At 39.7% G+C, this 22843-nt stretch overlaps 3 protein-coding genes across 4 annotated transcripts; all 3 read left to right on the top strand.

The window, feature by feature from the left end:
• The first annotated feature begins 70 nt into the window (after window positions 1–70).
• Window positions 71–9232, top strand: tmem128 (transmembrane protein 128). 2 transcript variants are annotated; one of them, XM_044348512.1, is made up of 5 exons: window positions 71–332; window positions 4751–4883; window positions 5511–5672; window positions 7352–7460; window positions 7667–9232. In XM_044348512.1, exons 1-4 carry the CDS (start codon window positions 245–247, stop codon window positions 7449–7451), a joined length of 483 nt encoding a protein of 160 aa, XP_044204447.1. In that variant the 5' UTR covers window positions 71–244; the 3' UTR covers window positions 7452–7460; window positions 7667–9232. The 2 variants fall into 2 exon arrangements, with proteins under 2 accessions (XP_044204447.1, XP_044204446.1); XM_044348511.1 differs by lacking the exon at window positions 71–332 and adding an exon at window positions 3175–3347.
• A 2324-nt stretch (window positions 9233–11556) lies between these two features.
• Window positions 11557–17763, top strand: otop1 (otopetrin 1). The gene is made up of 6 exons (XM_044349488.1): window positions 11557–12703; window positions 12966–13102; window positions 13449–13507; window positions 13710–13840; window positions 15766–16673; window positions 17352–17763. The coding sequence occupies exons 1-6, from the start codon at window positions 12331–12333 to the stop codon at window positions 17520–17522; spliced, it is 1779 nt and encodes a 592-aa protein (XP_044205423.1). The 5' UTR covers window positions 11557–12330; the 3' UTR covers window positions 17523–17763.
• Window positions 17764–20864: 3101 nt separating this feature from the next.
• Window positions 20865–22612, top strand: drd5a (dopamine receptor D5a). The gene has a single exon (XM_044349585.1). The coding sequence runs from the start codon at window positions 21028–21030 to the stop codon at window positions 22408–22410; it is 1383 nt and encodes a 460-aa protein (XP_044205520.1). The 5' UTR covers window positions 20865–21027; the 3' UTR covers window positions 22411–22612.
• Window positions 22613–22843: the final 231 nt, after the last annotated feature.

Raw genomic sequence — 22843 nt, 5'->3', positions numbered from 1 at the left:
TCAGTAATTTTGCTGATGGCAGTGGGCCTGGTCAGCATGTATTTTACAAATTACTTTGAAATTGTCAGTGTTGTTTAATGTATAAAATGACAATAGTGAGAGACGGCTGCTCTGTTCCACATTCCAAGCCCACGGTAAGGCTGGGAAATGGCACCTTATCTGTGGGATTGGATGTTGGAGTGGGGGAAGGGAAACGGGAGAGGTGCACCTGAGGTGAATTTGACTCTCACACGGGACGAAGCTAATGCACATTCCTCGGCACCCCGAACGAGGTTCACTTGGCCAGGGACACAGAAGCTCCATAGAAGCAAGACGCTTGGTGTCAGCCTCAGGTGAAGTTTTAATGCTGTCTGATTTTCCACCGCTAGAATGAGCAGCTTCTTTACCTCTGTACACACACACACACAGGAAGAGCTACAGGAGGAAATATGCCCAGCTTTATGAAGCTCTGCTAATCCCAGCAGGTTTAACACTGATGTTCATTCATCACACTGCTTACCTGTAATTGTATATTGCATACTTTGGGTATTAGTGAAGCTGTTACTCAAGTTAGCTAGTATTAAAATGGTGTTTCTAGTCCTCAGTGGGACTCATGTATTGTTTAACGCTGTTTTTAAAATCCAGACCCCACAGGATACTCAGAAAATGAAACAGGAAAAGACGGTCTTAGTTTCATTTGATTGATCAGCCTTTTATTTCTGCTTTTGGATACTGCAGGATGAACCATATGGCCACTATGTTTTGCATGGGACAGTTTCACCCCTGAAATTTGGTCTTAGTTCTGATAGATATGGCTGCCATTATGTTTTATGTTCTATTATGATGGGTTTTTTTTCCCCGCAATTAAATGGGTACCCTGTTTATGAAATAAAGACTGAGTTTCTGAAAGAAGAAATAACATTCCTCTGCAGTCCTCAGCCCCCCAGTTTGCTGACTTTATTATTCTTTTCCACTTGTGAGACAGTTACATTTTGTTTTAACATTTCAATTAATAAACACACTGTTAATACAGTACACTCAGGGGTTTTGCTGTTACAGCATTTACTTGGATTCAGACAAGCTGCATTTAGTGGCTAATGGTAGCAAAGCTCAGATTGATATTGCTGTGTAACTATCATTAGTCAGCTTGCTGACTTTATGACTCCTCTCTACTCATCTTACTGTTATATTACGCTTTAGAATTCATCATTATCCTGTAATTGTCTCTTGTGGCCACTGTGTTCAGCAGAAATTACACAGTATCACGTTAATGTTGTCATTACACAGAGGACCATTATACAGCACACCTGTTGTATGCTGCTTGTAATATTCCAGTTGTTTCTCTTCTTACTAATCCACAGTGTAAGCACCAGACCTCTGGGGGTTGGCATCCCAAAGTCTGAGGTAACACTCTTATCTGGTGCATCTGCAGGAACAATAAATGCTCATGTACGCAAAGTAACAGAAGACTGTTGCCTTGACCTGTGGGCAAAGTGGCACACAGTCACAAGTCTCCCTAAAAAGTTGACTGCATACTGGAATGGTTATAATCCCCTTTATATCAATACAGAAATTTGAAATAAACTCATCTTTAAAAAGTATCAACAAACTAAAGATTATATCATTGTGGTAAGATTTATTGCAGTGCTTTTGTTTAAGACTACTTTTGCCTAAGTTGACAAAATGAACAGGCAAGCGAGTGTAGATTGACAAAACTGGGCTCTTGGAACAACTGTAGTATAACTGTAACAACTAACTGTGCAGCATTATTCACGTTTCATCACAGCACATGGTCTCTCTTAGGCTTGTTTCAAATTGAGAGTGAAATGGGACAAAGGTATCATCAGTGTCAGATTCTTGCCAGCGCTATGTAAAGGTATACATTCAAGATAAACTTTGGAATACAACCAGCTACTATGCATTCTGCAGGGTTTATGAGGGGTGGCAGAAAATGTGCCTTGTCAGACTTTTCTGTGCAAATATCCTCCGTTACCCTTTTTGAATATATTTGTCCCCCATCCAGCTGTAGTTAGTGTAATGTCATCAGTGTCAAAAGGGTCTATGAGAATGGATGTATGCAAAACACACTGTGACATGAAATGTATTCGCCATTGATACTTATTTGGTGTGATTGCATAAGACATGTTCTTTCTTTTGTATGTTACAAATACTGAATTAAACTAACATATTTCCCTCTTGTCAAAGACTTGGTTTAGCATGATTTTAGTGTATGCTTTACAAGTTCTAATTTTGTCCATCCAAAACTACAAATATGAGATTTATTATTACCTTCTTGGGAATATGCATGTCTGACTGTCAACAAAATCTCTAACCCTAACCCCTTTACCACCAAAGGTTAACAATGTTTTGTCAAATTTCTAGGCCTACTTCTACTTTCAGGAGAAAATATTGTGTTTGCCATTACTAATATTTTTGAATAACCTTCAACTTTTAACAAAGTTTATTATCCAAACATTTAAGTGTAGAGAAAATGATTAGACTGTTGTTTTCCGTATGCTAAAGGGGCTCTGTGTCTGTGGACCATGTCAGTGCTTTGAGACTGATGGAAAAAAAGCAATGTCTTTAAATGCATACTCAGACTCCAAACACCCCCTTTTAGGAATATAATTTAACTATATATTCAAGTTATGTAATGTGTTTTTAATATGTCTTGTAATGGGTTGATTGTTTGATTAACTGATATCTGCTTACTTTCTGTAGCTATGTCTTGATATTTGTTAGATTCAGTTATTTCTAAGTTTATACTAGTTTATACATATGGATATACTGTTTGCACCGTTCATCATACAGCTATATAACATACAGCTACATTATTTGCACTTTTTAACTGTCACACCAGTACCATTTATACTGTTTATTCTGTTATTTATTTAATACAGTACGGATGCATACCATTACACATATATCATACATATTTTTATAAGTATTTTTAGTATTATTATTTATTTATTTATTTATTTATTGTATTCCACACTTATTATTCCTATTTCTATTCCCTTACAAATCTCTGCTGCTGTGTGACAATTTCCCCACGTGGATAAATAAAGATCTATCTATCTATCTATCTATCTATCTATCTATCTATCTATCTATCTATCTATCTATCTATCTATCTATCTATCTAATACAAAAAAAACTACAACTGTCGCTTTGAAGTACGTCATAAAATGCGACTCTGTCTAACAGGAAGTGTTCTCTAATCAGTTAGCGTTTAGAGCTAGTGTAAGTTAATGATAGCGTCTACACAATGCTGAACGACAGTGAGCTGGCAACGTTGCGGAATAGATTTAAGAGAGATGCGGAGTTTCTTATGCAAACAACGACATCGGTTGACGGAGATGAAAAGAGTAAGCGTTAAAAATGTAAAGCTGGCTAACGTTACTAGCCAACTTCAGCTGGTAGTTTGTTGGCGGACAGAGCTAGCTGACAGTTAACACTCCATGGTAACGCTACTAACGTAACGTACAGTTCAAAACAAAATGATACAGAGCTCTGGTGTGACAGTTAATAGCCTTATGTAGTGCCATTGGCAAAATTACTTATAAGTCTATCTTGCTGGCTAACCTTAGGTAATTATGGTTGGGAAAATAGCTAACCTTTATGGTTTGAATGGCCAGTTTGTATCTCAGTTGTTGTGTAGTATTTCAAGAACTTGCAATTTTCCAAAAACTATAACGTTAGCTATAGCCTTTCAAATATAGCAGAACGCCCTATGCTGATTGTAATTGCAGCATTTTTAGTCAGAAGGGGTTTGTGGGCAGCTTGTACAGTGAACAATTGTCCAACTTTGTGGCCCTTCACTGGCAGAAATCCAGCAATTCTTGATTGTTTTGACTGTGAGCAAACACTGTGTCAGCACAGCAACATAATACAGGGAGACTCTACTCCGACAGTCTCCAATCCAGGGGTCATCTCTTTGCCAGTGTAAACAGATACGTGTAATACAAGCAGCAGACCAAACATTTGTCGAGTGGTCATCTTTTCTTTATTAATCTCTGCGTATATTATCTACTGTACATCCCTCAAGTTGTCCTCCTGGCAAGACAGCTTGCTATAGTATATCTTGTGTACAAGATGGACCAGTAGGCATAACTTTGATTAAATATGTAGGCCAACTTCTTGTCTGGGGCATGGAGTTCATTGTGAACTCTGCACAGAGCAGACCAGCATGCTGAAGCACTTCAGCAGCCAACAACAGGCTCTGATACGTTTAATCAACCAGTAAATTATAGAGATTAATAGTTCTCTGAGAAGTAAGATTATCTCAAAGAAAGCTATCAGTTTCACCTCAAAAGCTCCTTAAACCAGAAAGGTGGGGATTTGCACATTCTGTTAAGGCAAGAGAAATCTCATATTCGGCAGTAAGTTCAGTACCATACTGTAACACTTTCAGTGCCTCTCATTATTCAGAGTTATGCAATGTGGTGCTGTTAAACTGTATTACTACTTTGCAGGATATCAAATCATTTTATTAACTGATAATAAAATTTAAGACTATAGCCAAACCATTTTGGGAGTGTAAATAGTTGATCACTGTCACTTCTCTGAAAGTCCTCACACCTTGGGCTTTGGGAAACAATGACTGACATTTTATAGACCAAACAACTAATTGAGAAAGTAATCATCAGATTAATCGATAATGACTATAATCGTTAGTTGCTGTCCTAGAATGAAGCATGCTCTTCAATTAGACATGTAGATTGAAATACCCACTACTAATAAAGTTATTTTTTTCCCTGTTATGTTTCAGGTCAAGAGGAAAAAGATGCCAAGCCTCTCCCTCGAATTAACAGACACTCCATTTTCTGGATCGTGGCATCTGTAAGTGTGACCTACTACGTGGATTTCCTCCACAACATCATGGAGAATGATGATATCAAAAGGTAAGTGAGATAAGGAAGATGCTAGAATTTCCTCTCTGATCTCAAACATCTGAGGGATTTTTTGCACAGAATGCTCGACTGTATCTGAAATCTATCTTTCATTCACTGATTCGTTATCCCCTACATTCCAAAAACTCAAAAGTTAACCCAAATTAAAGCAAGTACACTTGGTAGTAAATGGGAGGTAATTTCAGACATAGCCTTTGTGTAATTATCTCTCCTTTTGCATGGCCACTTGTAAACATCGTAGCCACGCTTAAAAGAAAACGCCCATGTTCTGACGAGCGGCAAGGCAGAAGTGTGAGATGATTATTTGACTGCGACTTGCTTACAGTATCCTGTAATGAGACACTAGTTTATTATTCTGGTCCTGTATATAACCCATACTCACAGCAACCGTTGTTCCTGAAAAGCATTTATTGTGACGTTCACAGAAAGTTGTTCACAGAAAACATCAAGAATATTTTTTTTCTTTTCAGTGGTGTCATTTGTTTCTTGATACCACTAGGAGAATGTGTGTCATATTGTTATCGATACCTTCTTTTGTATTTGAATAGCTTCAATAAGTCTTTATAGATTTTATTCAGGTTTTAAATAAAATTTCCTCTTTTTAAACTGTTTTTCCAGTTGGTGGTTCAATGTGGGTCTGGTACTGCTTGGGATCTGCCTGTCTCTGGCTATGTTTTGTATTATCTACCTGGAGTGGTTCAAAGGCATCCAGCACTACGACCAAGAGTATCCCGCCATTCCTCCCATCACCACTGCAGCCTTTATTGGTGCATCTTGCAGGTAAAACAGCAAAAAAGGAAGAAATTAAGTACCCGTTGCCTTAACTTTCTGTCATTCCTGTAACTTTAAAATACACAATAAGATTTTCTTTTCAGACACCAAAGAAAGTAGAGCAGCATTAGATTTAGGTTGTAAGAACTTGAAAAAAATCATAAGAACACCTGACATACTGTACCTGTTTCAAGCTCTTTGGGTACATGAAGTGAAGAGGAAGAGGTAAGCCAATATGTGCTTTTGCAGATGATATCATCAGATAAATCAACAACTGCAGTACAGAAATTTTCCTTAACTCAAACAAAAAAGGGGCTAGTCCAAACCAGCAAAAGCACTCCTAGACCATAATTACACAAATGAAGGTGTACATGGGATGTCCTCATATGTTTAGTATGTTTTGAGATTTGTGACAAATCTACTCGCCTTTTAGGCCAGATTTGGTTTACATTGTAGCTCTACGTTCTACGTTTTCAAAATGCTCGACTTTTTATATCAACCACTCTCTGTTTCATGCTCAACAGGAAGGTCTTTGCTGGCATTTGCTGGTGTTGATTCTCAGTTGGTTCAGCAGTACTAGCAACCCTTCAGCAAATAAACCCTTCAAGTGTTGATATTGAAAATTTTCCTTAATGGAGTTTTAAAGTTCCTTTATACCCATCGGGTGTTATCACTTAGTTTGCCTGATTAGGCCTTAGACTGTACAGGATTGTACAGACTGATCTTAACTAGCATCTGTCTCACTTTCCTGTCTTAATTACTCACAATCTGCAGGGCCTGTAATATTTTAAAATCACTTAAGAAATACTGTAATTGAAATAATCTTGTCCTGTGTTCTAGGCAGTATGAGCTGCTCTGAACTGCCATATGCTTTATTTATTCTTTTACTAAGACTCAATTACTTGACTAGTACAGTATTTTATATGGAGGGTTTGCTGGTCTGATATGTAGAACAAACAATGTTCTTTAGCCTTAAAAAACTCTTTTTGTTATTATTTTACACTAGTGCAAATCAATCCACCGTTTTCTCTGTATATCAATGAAGATCAGGACAGACTGAGTTAAAAGTAATCTTTAAGTAGGTCGGTATCTTAACACAGTGCAAGGTGGGACCTTTACTATAGCACTTGTTTTAGCTGTACCTATTTATTTAATTGTTGTGGGATTGTCTGTGGTTGACGAGGGGCTGAGAGGGGCAATAATCATGATTAATAAAATTTAAATTTAAATGGCCCTTTTTATTTTTGATTTGTACATTAACGTGTGATTCATTGCTAATGTTGTTTATTTATGACATCTCAATAGTCATTTATTGATTGACCTGTAAACTTTCTTTGTCCTGCGATGAGCTAATCCTCCTCATTTAAATCATGAAGCCATTTCCATGCGAATCTTTGTTGGTTGATTGCAGCCTATGATTAGATTATGTGGGAAGCATGAGAGCACCAAGCTTTAATTGTGTACACATTTGTTTTGTTAGCAGTACCAACCCTAAAACTTGACTGGCATTGATTAGCTTCCCACGTTCTTCCTCTGAATCAACTGTGAGATCAACATGACAGTGTAGGAAGCACATGTATACAGCTAATATTTAATGATTCATCAAAACTGATAAATACTCAACTTGTCATCAAATTTCAGTTCCAGTTTGTGAATATTTTTAAGTAACGTGTGTCCTTCTCTTGCAGTTTCAACATAGCACTGTGGCCGGTGTGGTCCTTCTTCACTCCACTCATCCTCTTCACTCAGTTCATGGGTGTGGTCATGTTCATCTCTTTGCTTGGATGAATGTGATGGGTGAGGATGACGCTCCTTGTTTTTAAGCACTTTTGTAATTTTGAATTTTCATTAAATCTCTTTTTATTGAATGTATAACATTGTATTTGTTGAACATGTAAAGTATATGGTGTGAAATCTTGTATCATTAAACATTACATATTTAATACCAATGTTTCATACTTGAAGAATCACAGCTTTACATAATCTTTCCTTTTGTTTTGCAGCTCCGGAATCCCAACTTATTAGCTATGATGTCGAATTTTGTATGCAACAGTTTTTCTCCTTTGCTTACAAATATTTCTTACAAAGCGCTCAAATTGCCAACTGCATTGACACATTTCCTCAAACCTCAGCACTGGTATCAGTACAGTAAACCCACCTTCCATAAACTTTCAACACATTAAACCATATCAAACACCACCACCTTATCTTCTCACTTATCATTATGGTATATTCCCATCAAACCACACATATACAGTACATCTCCCTTTTCAAATGTAGCTGAGAAAACATGCTCTCAGCACAGCACTTAACTTTTAAAACAACTGTCAAAATGTCTATGAGGGAAACATTTAGTAAATATTTAAGATGCTGATCTTCATCAGCTTCAAATTCAAGTGTTGTCTGAATAGAAAAAAAGGCCAAAAGTATAATATATTATTACCATAGTAAAATATATAATACAATTTATGCATTAAAAATGACAATAACACAAGATAAATGCTTATTGGGACACACTGCTGTCTCAGTTCCTTGTTCCAGTCTGATCTTTGTCATGTTAATTTGGTGTTTAAGAATTCTCTCTATGGCTTTTATACTCAGCTCGTGTATAATTGAAAATATTTAATTATCTGTAAGAATTTCTTTCCTTGTTATGACAGGACCTGCCTGTTTAATATTCTGTGCTGTACTACAGATTCTTAATGTCATTATATGGTGAAAATGTTCACCCTTCGAAAAGTTTAGATGACCAAGGCCCCTGTATATCAGCTGAGATTTGGCTGGACACAATGACCAGCGTCTCTTAAGCTGAGACCATGATACACCACATAGTCAACAATAGTGTCCTAAATGTCATTTGAAACTATCTAACTTGTTTTTCTCCTCTGCTGTGCTCTTTCCTCTCCGTCTGTCACACCATTCCTTGTTTGGTTACAGTAGGCCTACACCTGAAGCATATTTTATTTACTGTAGTTGTGAAGATATCTGATCTCTCCGCCAAGACAACACAGCCAGTTGGTATTAATGATTTTCGATAGGTCAGATACTGAGGCAGCCTTGCTGTGGTGCTGATGTGCTGAGAGTATTAGCATCTGAGTTTAGGATTTGTCATTGCTGTGTTTTCCCAAAGAAAATGTGTAAATAACTAATGAAAACTATTCTAAGAAGGTTTTGCAGTCAGAGAGAAATGAATGTTTTGAGAAAAAGGGCATTTTCACAGCAGACCTTTCCCATTAAGCCATGACGATGAGCAGCACACACGATAGCAGGGCTTTAAAACTGAAGCAGCCAAAGAGAATTCAGCCATTATTAAAAGTTATTATTTACGCCTGTGCATGTCTTACTGTAACATGTCAAAAGGCTCATTGTGTTTATATGTAGAAATATGTGTGTAAGCAATGGAGAAAAACTGCAAGAAGTGTCTCACCACTTAAAACTATGTAATGAAACCAACAGAGTTTTAAATTTATTTTTATTTTTTTTCTCAAGTTTGTGCTAAAGAATGTGAAGACTTCAGCTTATATTCTGTAAAATGTTTTTTCTTTAATAAACTTTTATAATGACTTTTACTGCAGAAAATCGTTATCATTGCTTGAAGATGTACAACATCAAAAAAAACAAAAAAAAAACAATTAAAAACTACAAGATTGCAAGATAATAGTTGGACCTGAAATTGCAGCTAAAATAGAAAGAACTTACCTGAGAACAAGGGGACATGCTTGGAAAATTATCATCAACTTTAAATTTCTTGTTTCTTTTCACATACAGCATTTTTCATATGATCAAAACTACCTTTAACTGTTCAGTCATATACTGACCAGTTTATACATTCGTAAAAACCTAATGCAGTCCAGTACAACATAAATTTTGTCTTTCTATTAAATCTTATAATGTTCAGTTTTTGTTTACACTGTTACAGTACATACAGTTAAGTTAATAAAAATAAGATCAATGCATTCATTCAATACTATTATTTTCAGAGTTTGGAGCATTTACTGGATATAAAAGGCCAGGCTTTACACAAATGTATATTTTAAACCTACTTATGATGACCTGCTTAGATCCATCTGACTGTAATCAAGTCAAATTACATGTTTTGATGCCTAAATTTGAGATAGTTCATAGAGTTCATAGCTACTTAAAGCCTCATTACAGTTTGACTTATTCCTCCAGTGTGTTGATAATGGCTATTCATTATTCAGTATATTTAATGTTAGTGGTGGTAAAATTTCCATATTAATACCACCATATAAACATGCTCCATTGAAAGTGACAGCCTTGCTTTACTATTACATCCATATTACTGACGCATTGATATATGTACAGAATTTTATAAGTGGATATTTGTGAAAATTTAATCTAGAAATAACTGCTAAATATTGCTGTCAAATCAATGTAACTGATTAAAAAGTAAACATTTAGCATAAAATGGGAATACACAAGTGAAATACTTCTAAATTGTACTCAAGTACAATATTTGAGTAAGTGTATTTGATTACTTTCCACCACTGACAGTATGCACAGCTGTTCATGTGTACAGCAAATATTCCCTGAAGGCCTTATGAAAAGGAACAAAGTCCAGCATTAAGCGTTATTAGTAGGATGCAGCACATAAATTTCTACACACGTGATACCATAACAATATTTAAAGTCCTTAGCTCTTGGTCAGATGTTAATAATGTTACAGTGGGTTTATTTCTGACAACAGGAGACATGATCAAAAAGACAGGCCCAGCTTTATCATACTGCAGATGTTGTTTTCCTGAACTATGTCTGTCCTATCAAATAATCTCTCCTGAACTCACGGGTGATGACGCTCTAATCGGTCACGTTAGTCATTGTTCTACAGATGAAGAAGCGATGGATCCATCATCTCACACAAAACCCCTCTCGATGGGTTAGTAATGTTTGTACATCAGCTTATTGTGTGCGATGTTCGGCTTTTTAAATAAATTTCTTTTTCACGATGACAGTAAAACTTTTACAATTAATCACACTGTTTGACGTCGTCACTGTGTCGTCCAACTGCGCTCAAAAATCAATGGGATTGTTTTGGGATGTCCCTGAAGTGTAAACTAAAGAGAGCTAAGAGCATTTCTTAATTCAATCAAAATGTTCAGACCACGCTCATTAAAGTACACTGATAAAGTGGCCTAATGAATAGATCCTACTCTTTTTCTTTATCGCCCCGATTATCAGTGATCAGAAAATCAATACTCGGCGGATGACTTGAAGATGTGCACAGTCCTCGTGATGGGGGGGGGGGGGGGGGGGGGGCGTGTGCGCAATGGTGCGCTGCTCTCGCGCGCAGTCCTTATTGCTCTGCGTCCTGTATGTTTACACTGTAGCCTGCATAGTTATCTTCTCAAAAGACTAAAAACACACTGCAAAACACGTCAAAGTTTCATTGTTTTAACAAAACTTGACGTCATGGCTAGTTGAGATATTAGTTATTCATGGAAATAAATGAGTAAAAAAATATTTTGGAAATCTGTATCAGTATTTTGCCAACTATTCAGACAGTTGGGTTACCATTATTTCTCTCACTCATAATCCATCACCAGTTTTCCATGTGAGGACAACCAACACCAATTATTTACTATTATTTCGTTTTTAAAAGCCATCAGGCGGCGTTTACCAGTTTGAGTAATTGTGATTAACTTCTCAATTATGCAGTTTTTCTTATAAAGGAAATTTGTTTAAAGACACTATTGATTAAAAAGATTTAATTACCTCCATCAACATTAACATAACACATCATAACACATGTCAACAGCCCTCCTGTTGTTATGCAGATTGCGCGCATCCGCCCAGGCTCTATATAATGAACCGGAGGTTACACGGTCATATCCATAACAGCTCTCAGTGCTGATCAGTCTTTTCTTTCCTGACATCCACTCACAAGCAGCTACTGTGATTTTCACTACTGAAATCTGATTCTTTTTTATTCTCAAAAGTTTTTTTGACACCACATCTCAAACTCAGGTGGACATAAAGAGCTGAGTTGGTGGCACTTTGGATTTGACGCGCTGTCAGGACAGGTCACTTGCCTCCACCCTGTTAAAATCGCAGGTTTGTGAAATGTCATCTTCCTTTTCATCTCGTCCAGGCCTGTGTGCTTAACACCCGATAGCCACCCTGAGAGGATTTCAGCAGACCTGGAAAGACTGTCTGGCAGCTGAACTGAGGAGGTGGATTTGGACGAAGCTCGTGTTTTTTTTTTCTGTTATTGTGGATAGTTCCGTGCTTAGCGTTTTTGCTTCTTTAGGCGGTGAATGGTTGGCACAGCAGGCCCAGTGATTTCTCAGAATCATATGGGAGTTTCAAGAGTACGGGGGTCTGGGATCACCAAAGACTGAAACGCAATCTCCCATTTTCAGTGACTCGGTGAGCCTGTTACACCACTAGATATTTCAGTTTCAGGGTTACAAGATGACAATAGCATCTATCAAGTCCATCTTCAGCGAGGCTGGACATTGAAACTCTGCGTGACCACTGAGCCGGACCTTGAAGATTGAATGAGCATGTTTGGCACAGTACTTATCCGTCTGAATCCCCACCTTGTAGCAACAGGTTACGCACCTGGCCTCCCTCAAATGCACTTATAGCGCGCGGCTTTGACTTAACTCTTCTCTCAGCACTGCGATCTTTATACATTTCTCCCATTATGGTGGAACACAGTGGCCTGGATATTATGTGCCTAAACAAATACCGTCACAGTTCCTCCTCATCGTCCAGCTCCGAGCAAGAAAAGAAGATTTTCACCAAACTAAAACTCAATTTGTCAGGGGACTACCCGAAGAAGAACGCAGAGATCCTCAGCGGTCAGTACGGGGCCAATTTGCTGCTGATCGGGGCGGCGTTGATGCTGGCCATCGCGAACCATGGCCCCTCTGTCCAGGAAGAGCACCTGCTGTCCTTTGTCACCGGCCTCATGATCCTCCAGCTGATCTGGATGATGTGGTACATCCTGGTGCGGGACAGACGGACGAACACGCGGACTGAGAGAGATGTCCACGCCACTACATGTTGGATAAGAGGTCAGTTTGTAAGATTATAGCAGTAAATGCGTAAAATAGCAAATTGATGCCATTTTTGCCATGTATTTAGAGGTTACAGATGTCTATTTCAGTATGCAAGTGATCATTCAAAAACCACAATCCTTATGTGATGTGGTTTGACAAACGGGGTTTAAGAAAACCTGAAAAGTGATTTGTTTTGCCATTAAGCCGAGGCACATTTTGAATTAGTTTGTTTCATCAAGTGTCAAGAACTTAAATCCTTATTTCTTTTTTTCTGTAGGTGGTTTGACTCTACTTGCGCTGCTTTCACTGATTATGGACGCTTTCCGAATCGGGTATTATGTTGGCTATCAGTCTTGTGTGTCGGCTGTGCTTGGGGTATATCCTGTCATCCATGCAACTCACACCATAGCACAGGTAAGTTTACAACCCTGCTTTAATTTCAATAAAGTGATAATCTTTCAGCGGTGTTAGACACTGTGTCTTTTTTCTGTGCACCACTTAACCAGGTAGGTCTTGGAATAATGTGCCCTTTGTTGCTCAGGCGAGCACAGAGTTGCTGCAACAATATAATCCTGTCATTGTCCATGTAGTTTTAGTGCAACTGACAGGGGATAAGGACTTAAATAATTCTTATTGAGTATATTTTTGCACTTTGATCAAATATGTTTTAATATGCTTTTAATATGCATTATGTTTGGATAATGTGTGGTCAAGTTTTTCTATAGTAAGTTTTTGTGTCTCTGCTTTTGGTTTTGTTTAGGTGTATTTTCTCTGGTTTCACATCAAGGACGTCATCAAGAGTTTTGAAACATTTGAGAGGTATGTGAAACATGTGACATTATAATTTAACAAGAGGTTAGTTGTTTTCATATCAATTTAGTCATGAAACATCTCAGCAGCAACTAAAGAATGTGTAAAATATGAATTTACATGCATGCACATAATGGCAAACTGAGTCATAACAATAACATGCTGTTAGACAGTTGGTCATTAACCTTGCTTTTAACTGTTTGTCTTTCAGATTTGGTGTAATCCATGCAGTCTTCACCAACCTCCTCCTGTGGAGCAACGGCGTGATGTCAGAGGCCGAGCACTTCTTGAACAACCATATGAGAAGACTCTCTGCCCTGGGCTACAGAAACCTCACTATAGGTAAGGGCCAAGGGGTCGATTGCTGGCTTGTACCTGGAAGAAAAGTACAATAGTCCAGTTGAGAGCTCACTTCAATGGATAAAAGAAAAGGGAAGGAGAGGAGGGTTGCGAGGGGAAGGGAGGTTAGATCAGCAGCCCAGTGGCTCTTGTTTGTGTCGAACGTCTCTCTATTAGGTTTCAGGAGATACACAGTGTCGCTAGTGCTGAGGCCCCCTCCCCAGTCCTTTCCCCACACTTCAGCCACCACCACTCTCCTTGGCAACCCCCCGCTTGACCTCAGACGGCTTTGTCCCAGGCTGCTTACTCCCAAGGGTGCTGCAATTACAGTAACTGATACATCTAAGCCTAGGGTTGGGGGGCTCGGCTGCTCCTCCTCATATCCGGCTGACTGTGAGGCTGGCTGCACCCTGACTGTTGTTCCCTTTTTAATTAAAGGGTGCAGGACCATAGTGGTGGCCTTTGGGGGGTAGGAGGGGTAGGAGGATGCATTTGATCTCTAGAGGGCAACAGCATTACCATAGTGAGTTGTAGTGAGGTTTACAAGGAGTAATAAGTATAAAAAGTGCTTTGTCATCAACATCTGAGATGTTGAAGAGTTCGGCTAATGAATGAAATTTCAAATTTAAATGAGTAGAATATGACTATGAATATTGACCATCAAGGGGCAATATTGAACATTTTTATGGAGTGGCCCATACCTTTATTAAAAAACAAAACATGATTGAAACTTTGATTTTATAAGCCACTGCCATCAAATTAATTTAAAGAGGCACAATTGTAAAACAAAATACTGGCCTTTACAGTTACTTCAAATTAAAGTATTATTACAAATCTAAAACATTTTGAAACGTCAATATAGATATACTGTATATATTCCAGCCATACTCATCTCTCAGTCCGTGTCTGCACCTTCAGTTATCCAATATAGACAAAAATGCCCCAAAAAATAATCTTAAAGGAAGCAGACAGTCTTTTGCTTTGAATTTAGTGTGAGGGTAGAAATATAGAGCTTTCTAGCTTTGTTGTTGTAGTGATACCAGTTATTGAGATGGCATTAGTGTAGAGTAATGATTCCCAATATTGGGATTGGGACCCCAGCAGGGGGTCACAAGATAAATTTAAGGGGTCACGAGAAGATTAACACAATTAAAAAGCTGAAAAAACACATTTCTGCTACACAAGACTATGTTTATTCTTTCTATCCTTTAATCTTTGATATTCTTTGTGAACTACTGGATAATTTTACTTCTTTGGGCCTCAAAAAATTATTTGAAAAAAAAAAAAAACTTTTTGGTGGAATTGGTCTAACTAGTAAACTCAAAGTTAAACAGACAATAATAAGGGGTGACAAGTCAAAAAGGTTAGGGAAACATTGGATTAGGGGATAGACATGAGCTTCTTTCTTTCTACATGCATGTGAACAAAGCAGTCTACTCTCAGCTGTTCAAAGGTCTGGCATCCTCCAGAAGAGACTGTGTTAAACTGTATAAATGAGATGGCACTTGAACAAAATATTCAACAAATCTAATCTGCATTTTAAAATGATCCTCATGAAACATTTACATATATTCCACTTAACACAGAGTAACGGTTGGGTAGTTATAATTTTGCCTCAAGGCTTTTAAGGCCTGAGTATGTCAAGATGAAATTCCATCATGATGTAAAGTCTAGAGACAGAGGTGTAAATTTCCCCCTGTCACAAGGAATAGAGTATACACACAAAACAGATGTATTTTGAGGGGTGTATTTATTCTAATATTTATGCTTTTTATTTCTTTCTGCCAGTATGGTATCATGGCCTGATAGATGGAGGTGGTTTTATCAATTGAAACATAGACAAACAGTGTTAAATTAGAACAGCATGTAAACAGTTCTCTTTCTGATCTCCCATGCATTTGCATCCTTTTTTGATTTGTTTTTTGCAGATCACTCAGAGCCTTCTTGTAACTGCACCACTAGCACTTGCTCCATGTTCTCCAGCACCCTCAGCTATCTCTATCCCTTCAACATTGAATATCACATCTTTGTCTCCGCCATGCTCTTTGTCATGTGGAAAAACATTGGACGGACCATTGACCTCTCCTCAAATCGGAAAAGGCTGACTACAAAAACCCAGAGCTTGACATTAGGCCCCATTCTGGGTCTACTTGCCCTGGCGAGCACCATTGGGATCCTGGTGGTTTACATCACCAATGTGGAGCAGTCCCTCCAAACACGTCAGTCAGCCATTTCTATGTTCTACATTTATGGCATCGTCATGCTCGTGTTCATGTGCTCTGCTGGTGCTTCAGGTCTGCTCATATACCGAGCGGACCACATGCCGTTGGACACCTCCAAGAACCCATCCAGACAGCTGGACACAGAGCTGCTGTTTGGATCCTCTATCGGCTCCTGGTTGATGTCCTGGTGCAGCATAGTGGCTGTTTTAGGCACAAACAGCAGCCCTCCTTACCGCTGGACCAACCTCATCTACTCTCTGCTCATTGTGTTGGAGAAGTACGTCCAGAATCTCTTCATCATAGAGTCTCTTTACCGCCAGCAAGAGGATGGAGAGCGGGAGGATCCTGAGTTACCAGCTGCTCCTAAAATCTTCTCAGTGACTTCTTCTTTGGCCCCACCGTATGATGGCATCATCAACCGAGCCTATGAGACTCCAGACAGGACCTGTGTTACCATGGAGAATGAGCAGGAAGAGAGCGGACAGGTGTACAGCTGTCCGAGGAAACCTTCGGAGGTGCCTCTTCCCGTGGGAAACAAAGTAGTGGAAACCCTGAATGTTAAGAGGCAAATCCTGAAGAACATTGCTGTGTTCCTGATAATGTGCAACATTTCGGTGAGCATGTCAAAAAAACAGAATTACAGACAATTGATTGTAGATGAGATTAAATGGAGACGTGTTTTTGTGAATTTTATTATAATTAGCTGAAGTTAAAGCAAAAGTTTTATATCTTGGGAAATACACTTTTGGTTTCTGGCTGAGAGTTAGATGAGAAGATCACTCTCTATGGAGAGTTATGTGCCAGATTGCTCTGAGCAGCTGCCAGGTAACCAGCGGAGACACCAGGAAGTTTACTGGTTGTGGTAAATTTTTTAGTAACTCCTAAAACAGCGTATTAATGTTTTTATGCTCAGGTTTTTGTACAGATTAAACAAACAAGATATAACATGTTAATTAGTGAGCTTTAGAGGTACTGGTAGGTGGGTTTTGTTACCATTTTATAGAAACAGGCAAGGCTAGCTTTTGTGCTAAGCTAAGCTAACCTGATGCTGGCTATAGCTTCATATTTAGCAGAGAATATGAGAGTGGTATCAATGAAACTCTCCACCAGAAAACGAATAAGAGTATTCCCCAAAATGTTGAACTTTTCCTTTAAAGATGGAATTCAAATCAGATTTGACCATCCAAATGTCCCTTTTTTACAGTATTTGCTTCGTTCTGTCCGTCTCTTTATCAGAGGCAGAAATGACAGCTTGTTGTTTTAACAAAATGTAATTTCTTTCTTTCTTTCAGCTGTGGATCCTCCCTGCCTTTGGCTGCCGGCCGCAGTACGACAACGGGCTGGAACAGGAGACATACGGCTTCAACATATGGACCACAGTTCTCAATTTTGCCGTCCCTCTGAACCTTTTCTACCGCATGCACGCTGTTGCTTCCCTCTTCGAGGTGTTCCGCCGGGTCTGACAGAATAGTAGATGTCTGACAAAGCTAGATAACATGCACAAGAACACTTGTCACCACCGGCTCCCGAGAGTGTCTCACAGCGCAGGTCAACCATTCAGGAGGCAGTCTGGGTCAGACTCCAACAGACTTGAAAGCAAGCCGTGGAGACAAACAAAACACAGATCCCTCAGTGTGGGGATTACAGAAGAAGACAAACCTATTAGCCTGCGTTCCTTGAAGAATTACTGTGTACAACGCAAGGCTTATTAAAGATGGTGATGAAAAGAACCTTTGGTACCAAGAATTTAAAAAAGGGCTCTTTGTACTTTTTGTTCTGTAGTCATGTTTCAGTAGGTTTTCCTGACTGGTACATTATATAAAATATATATGCTGTATCTGACACGCACATTTTGTTCTGTTTCATGTTAGTGACTTAAACTATGTAATAGACTACTCACTTGATTACCATGAACATACTACAGTCAAGCCACTGAAACACCTGTTAGTCTCAAATATCAAATAAGGGGATAGTACTGTATTTGACAGAACCACAAGTGCAATGGTGTAGCCCTTGATCCATATTTTATCTGCATTTGAAATATGCATATGGATGAGGTTCTCATTTTCTTCTCTTAGAAGTTCAAGTAGTTAATGGAACAGCATGCAACACTTGAGCTACAAAAAGAGTGACAATCTTTGCACAGCACTATGTTTTGAATAATCTTTATGTGTTGGACTACAGTTCTCAGAACCAGCACCTGCCTCTCTCAATCATTTAAGGTTCATCAGTTTCCTCTTGTAGGCTGATAATTCCCTATTCTGTGAAAATGAATGGTAATTATGTTCAAAATGGGTAGCGCTGTTTTGATTTTGCTGGAGTACAAGGTCAGATCGCAAATTTACTGCCAAACATTTGTTCCATCTTGGTTTAATATTGTTCATATCAGGTGCGTCTATATAATAAGAAGTAGGAATCTGCTGAAGCTTGACAGTCACTGTATTCTAAACTCCTCCTGTATCAGAAAAGTTCCAGGATTATTACACCAACATGAATATGAAGGACTGTATGTTTACACATGAAGAATCAGCTTTAAAAGTCATCCCAGCCTGTGCCATTACACATTTCTTTTTGATATTACACACACATAGATATGTACTGTACAGTTTTATATCAAATCAATGTATCATTTCAGACGTCTAGCAAGTTATCAACCTGGTGCTATCCACTGTATATGTTCTCACTATTTGTGCCAACTTGTAGTAAAATCCTCGTTTGTTTTTTTAGGTGAAAACTGCAATATTATATTGTATATCATCTTTGTAAATACTGTCATGCTGATCAAAATCATCTTTCAGACACTGTGATACGATTTTGTGAAATTCAGATGAAATGGTGCTCATGAAATTATGTGTACAATAGTGATGAAATAAAAGTTTTTTTCATATACGAGGGTTGTCACGTGTCTTATTTTATCTCCTCTTATGTTATCTGCTCCTCTTAACATCAAGGATCTGCTTACTGATTTTTTTCCTACATTTTCATTGAACTTTTGAGCAAGCAGCTATTGTAGTAGACCCGTACACCACAGGGTGGCGCCACGTATATATGTTAGTTTGTCAGAGCACTCCAAAAGCTCCTGTAGCCTACTACACGCAAATACAGCTTGGATTATTGTGCCGTCACTTCCTCATGGTTTCTTAAGACAGATCTCACTTAAACACATGAGGACGCAGTTAAAGTATAGAGAGGAATTAAAGTATAGAATTAAGTATAGAAAATGATTTTAAAAACTGACACTCTCAAACACACACACACACACACACACACAGACACACACGCACACACATACAGTGCCAATAATTTGTTACTACATATTAATTAATAATCATCTGGTAACTATTTCGAATATAAACATTGACACAATAACTTAATGTATGTTGTCTCGTGTTTTTTCTTTTCACTTAAATGTCAGTAACAATGTTCCACATAAACTCATTTTAGACATTGTTTTCTGTGGCCATTGTCAGTCTGCATCAAACTTTGATAGGCTATTTAAACATTAATTCCCCGGTTCTGTTATTAATGTCTGTATAATGTCTCAACTAGTTGCCCAAATGTGCCGGACACAGGTTGCCTCTTGACATGACATCCCGAGATTAGTTTACTCCAGAGAATTTGGCGTCGGGAGATTATTTTGACGTTGTGTCAGAACGATTTGACAGGAATTCAGACACATCTAAAAATATCCGTGACGTTTCAAAGCCGGAAACGGTGGTTACTGCTGTTGTTGTTGTTGCACAGACGCACGACGACTCAGGGCGCGCGGAGCTCCTGGTTTAACATGCCCGCCGAGAGTGTGAGTGTGACTCACCTGTTCAGGCATCTTTGAAAAGTGGGTGAGCTATGACCTCCAGTCGGTGGTCGTCAGAGGGCAAACAACCACCAGTATTCAGTGGCACTCGGAAAATAATTGATTTTTCCTCATTTTCAAAGACCTTTCCTCATTAAAGACATTTTTTTTATATCAGGCTGAAAGTGTGTGTAGAAGAGTTTTGGTGGTTTTACAATGCACTGCAGTCACACTTGCAGCTTTCATTATGGTACTGGGTAATAAAGGAATAAAGGAATTAATTAAATTTGGACTCATGCTCCAAGGAAGTGCTGTAAAACAGTGTACAGACCTATGGGGTGGGGGATTGTAGTCTAGATCAGGATAGATAGATAGATAGTTAGATAGATAGATAGATAGATAGATAGATAGATAGATAGATAGATAGATAGATAGATAGATAGATAGACTGTGCCAGAGGCTGTTTGCTGTTTCAGAACCATGGACAGTTCCTTAAGTGCTACTACTGTAGACTCCATGTGAGACTCCTCTTTACTATTCTGGTAGGCTTTCTCCTGAATATTAAAAATGTTTTGAAATATTTTGCCTATATAGTCCTCACACTGTTCAGTCTTACAGAACAACACTCCATACTGTCAGTGCTTCCACCGCAGTGTTGTGTAATGTAAAATATAGATTATACACACTGGAGGATAGATAATCCACACATATGAAAATGACTTAAAGCTTGCAATTACGCAGCTTGGAGTTTCCACCAACGAAGAACCCTCAAAATGTTGAGGGCTTCCTCGTGCTGTGCGTAGCACCACGCACAAAGGAGGCGCGATGGTGTATGCGCCCAGCCCTGGTTAGGTTAGTGTGTTGGCTACAGGGACTCCCTCCTCTCCCACACCGCGCTCGGACTGAGAGATTCACAGAGACAGCCAGGTCAGACGACCGGGCCAGCAAGGCTGCAACATGCGCTCGCCACTGCATGCTGCGTTACAGTCCCTCAGCGCGCCTGGCACGTCGCTCGGCTCAGTTTTAACGCGCTCTCTTCTCTCTTTCCGTCTGTTTTGCACTCCAAATCAGGCTGGCAGCCCAGCGAATCAATGGGGACAATACGGTGAGTTGCTGATGAGTGCGCCCGTCCCCGCGCACGGAGTAATGGACTGCAGTTTTACTTGAAGAGGCACATGGAGAACCCAGCCAAGTATCTCTCATCGGTGCAGGGGATTGACTCTGTGCCGGCACCCCTCGGGGAGATTATGTGGAACAGCACCGAAACAGAGGTAACAAGCGACGGGGGGAAGGATATGGTCGTGCGTACATTGACGGGCTGTCTGCTGTCCCTGCTCATCCTATGGACCCTGCTCGGGAACATCCTGGTCTGTTCCGCGGTGCTGCGCTTTCGGCACCTGCGGACCAAAGTCACCAACATTTTCATCGTCTCCCTGGCTTTGTCGGATTTATTCGTGGCCGTTCTGGTGATGCCGTGGAAAGCTGTGGCAGAAGTGGCGGGATATTGGCCGTTTGGCACTTTCTGTAACGTCTGGGTCGCTTTTGACATTATGTGCTCCACCGCATCCATCCTCAATCTCTGCATTATCAGCGTGGATAGATACTGGGCCATCTCGAGCCCCTTCCGCTACGAGAGGAAAATGACCCAGCGAGTTGCCTTTGTTATGATTAGCATCACTTGGACGTTGTCTGTACTTATTTCATTCATACCGGTCCAGCTAAACTGGCACAAAGCCGGCGGTGACGACATGACTGGGACGCACAACTCTTCCACGAGTCGGCAGATGGAGGAGAACTGCGACTCCAGCCTGAGCAGAGAATACGCTATATCGTCATCTTTGATAAGTTTCTATATTCCCGTAGCAATTATGATTGTGACTTACACCAGAATTTATCGGATTGCACAAATACAAATTAGAAGAATAGCCTCCTTGGAGAGAGCGGCAGAACACGCGCAAAGTTGCAGGACCAACAGAATAGAGTGCCAACACCACAACACCTTGAAAACGTCGATTAAACGGGAAACCAAAGTGTTCAAAACTCTTTCGGTGATTATGGGTGTTTTTGTGTGTTGCTGGTTACCTTTCTTCATCCTAAACTGCATGGTCCCGTTCTGCGACAGACCTGCTACAGACCGAGACGCGGGTCTGCCGTGCGTCAGCGAGACCACTTTCGATGTATTCGTGTGGTTCGGCTGGACCAACTCCTCCCTGAACCCCGTCATTTACGCATTCAACGCCGAGTTCAGGAAGGCCTTCGCGAGTTTATTGGGCTGTCGCTATTTCTGCTCCAACACACCAGTGGAAACTGTTAACATCAGCAACGAGCTGGTCTCATACAACCAAGACACCCTGATCCACAAGGAAATCGCAAACGCCTATGTCAACATGATCCCCAACGTGGTTGAATGTATTGAACATGAAGAGGCTTTTGACAGGATTTCACAGTTTTCTCATAACAATGAAAACGCCACCGACTCGGTTTGTGACCTGGAGGACTGCGAGGCAGATATCAGTCTTGACAGGATGTCACCATTCACACCCAATGGATTACATTGACTCCAACATGTGTCTCCCCGTGCGTAATTGGATGTATTGATAATAATCCTCCTTCATTCCAAAAGCTCTTCTCCACAGGGAGCCCACAGGTCAGGGTCTACTGAGCTCCTGAGCAGCGCCCCTTGCAGCTGATGAGGGATCATAGTGACTTGCTCATGGACACTTCAGCAGGGCACATGTCTCTGTAGCCACCAGGCCTCCCTACCGCCGCTTTGCGTCATATATGAGATGTGATGTTGTTGTCCTGTTCTGAAAAAAGTGATGTGTAGGTGTTTATTTACATGACAAGTGAAGTCTGTGTTCATTTGTTCAAAGGTTCAGTGTAGTTGAAGCTGTTGTTTACTCGGAGGCTTTACTCAGAGTGTCTGTGTCTCATGTCCATCCACTTGGAGGGAAAATGTTTGTAAAGACTCACTGAGGATTCATGAAGGAA

This window comes from Thunnus albacares, chromosome 4 (genome assembly GCF_914725855.1).
Source record: "Thunnus albacares chromosome 4, fThuAlb1.1, whole genome shotgun sequence".
Taxonomy (NCBI): Eukaryota; Metazoa; Chordata; class Actinopteri; order Scombriformes; family Scombridae; genus Thunnus; species Thunnus albacares.
The sequence above is the reverse complement of the archived record's forward strand: the minus strand, read 5'-3'. Positions and strand labels throughout refer to the sequence as shown.

Excerpts from the sequence above, each read along its gene's own strand:
- tmem128 (XM_044348511.1), top strand. The coding sequence starts at position 3,248 with ATGCTGAACGACAGTGAGCTGGCAACGTTGCGGAATAGATTTAAGAGA. Across the intron at positions 4,884-5,510 it reads GAGAATGATGATATCAAAAG|TTGGTGGTTCAATGTGGGTC; the intron begins GTAAGTGAGATA and ends CTGTTTTTCCAG. Across the intron at positions 5,673-7,351 it reads TTTATTGGTGCATCTTGCAG|TTTCAACATAGCACTGTGGC; the intron begins GTAAAACAGCAA and ends CTTCTCTTGCAG.
- otop1 (XM_044349488.1), top strand. The coding sequence starts at position 12,331 with ATGGTGGAACACAGTGGCCTGGATATTATGTGCCTAAACAAATACCGT. Across the intron at positions 12,704-12,965 it reads CACTACATGTTGGATAAGAG|GTGGTTTGACTCTACTTGCG; the intron begins GTCAGTTTGTAA and ends TTTTTTCTGTAG. Across the intron at positions 16,674-17,351 it reads TGATAATGTGCAACATTTCG|CTGTGGATCCTCCCTGCCTT; the intron begins GTGAGCATGTCA and ends TCTTTCTTTCAG.
- drd5a (XM_044349585.1), top strand. The coding sequence starts at position 21,028 with ATGGAGAACCCAGCCAAGTATCTCTCATCGGTGCAGGGGATTGACTCT.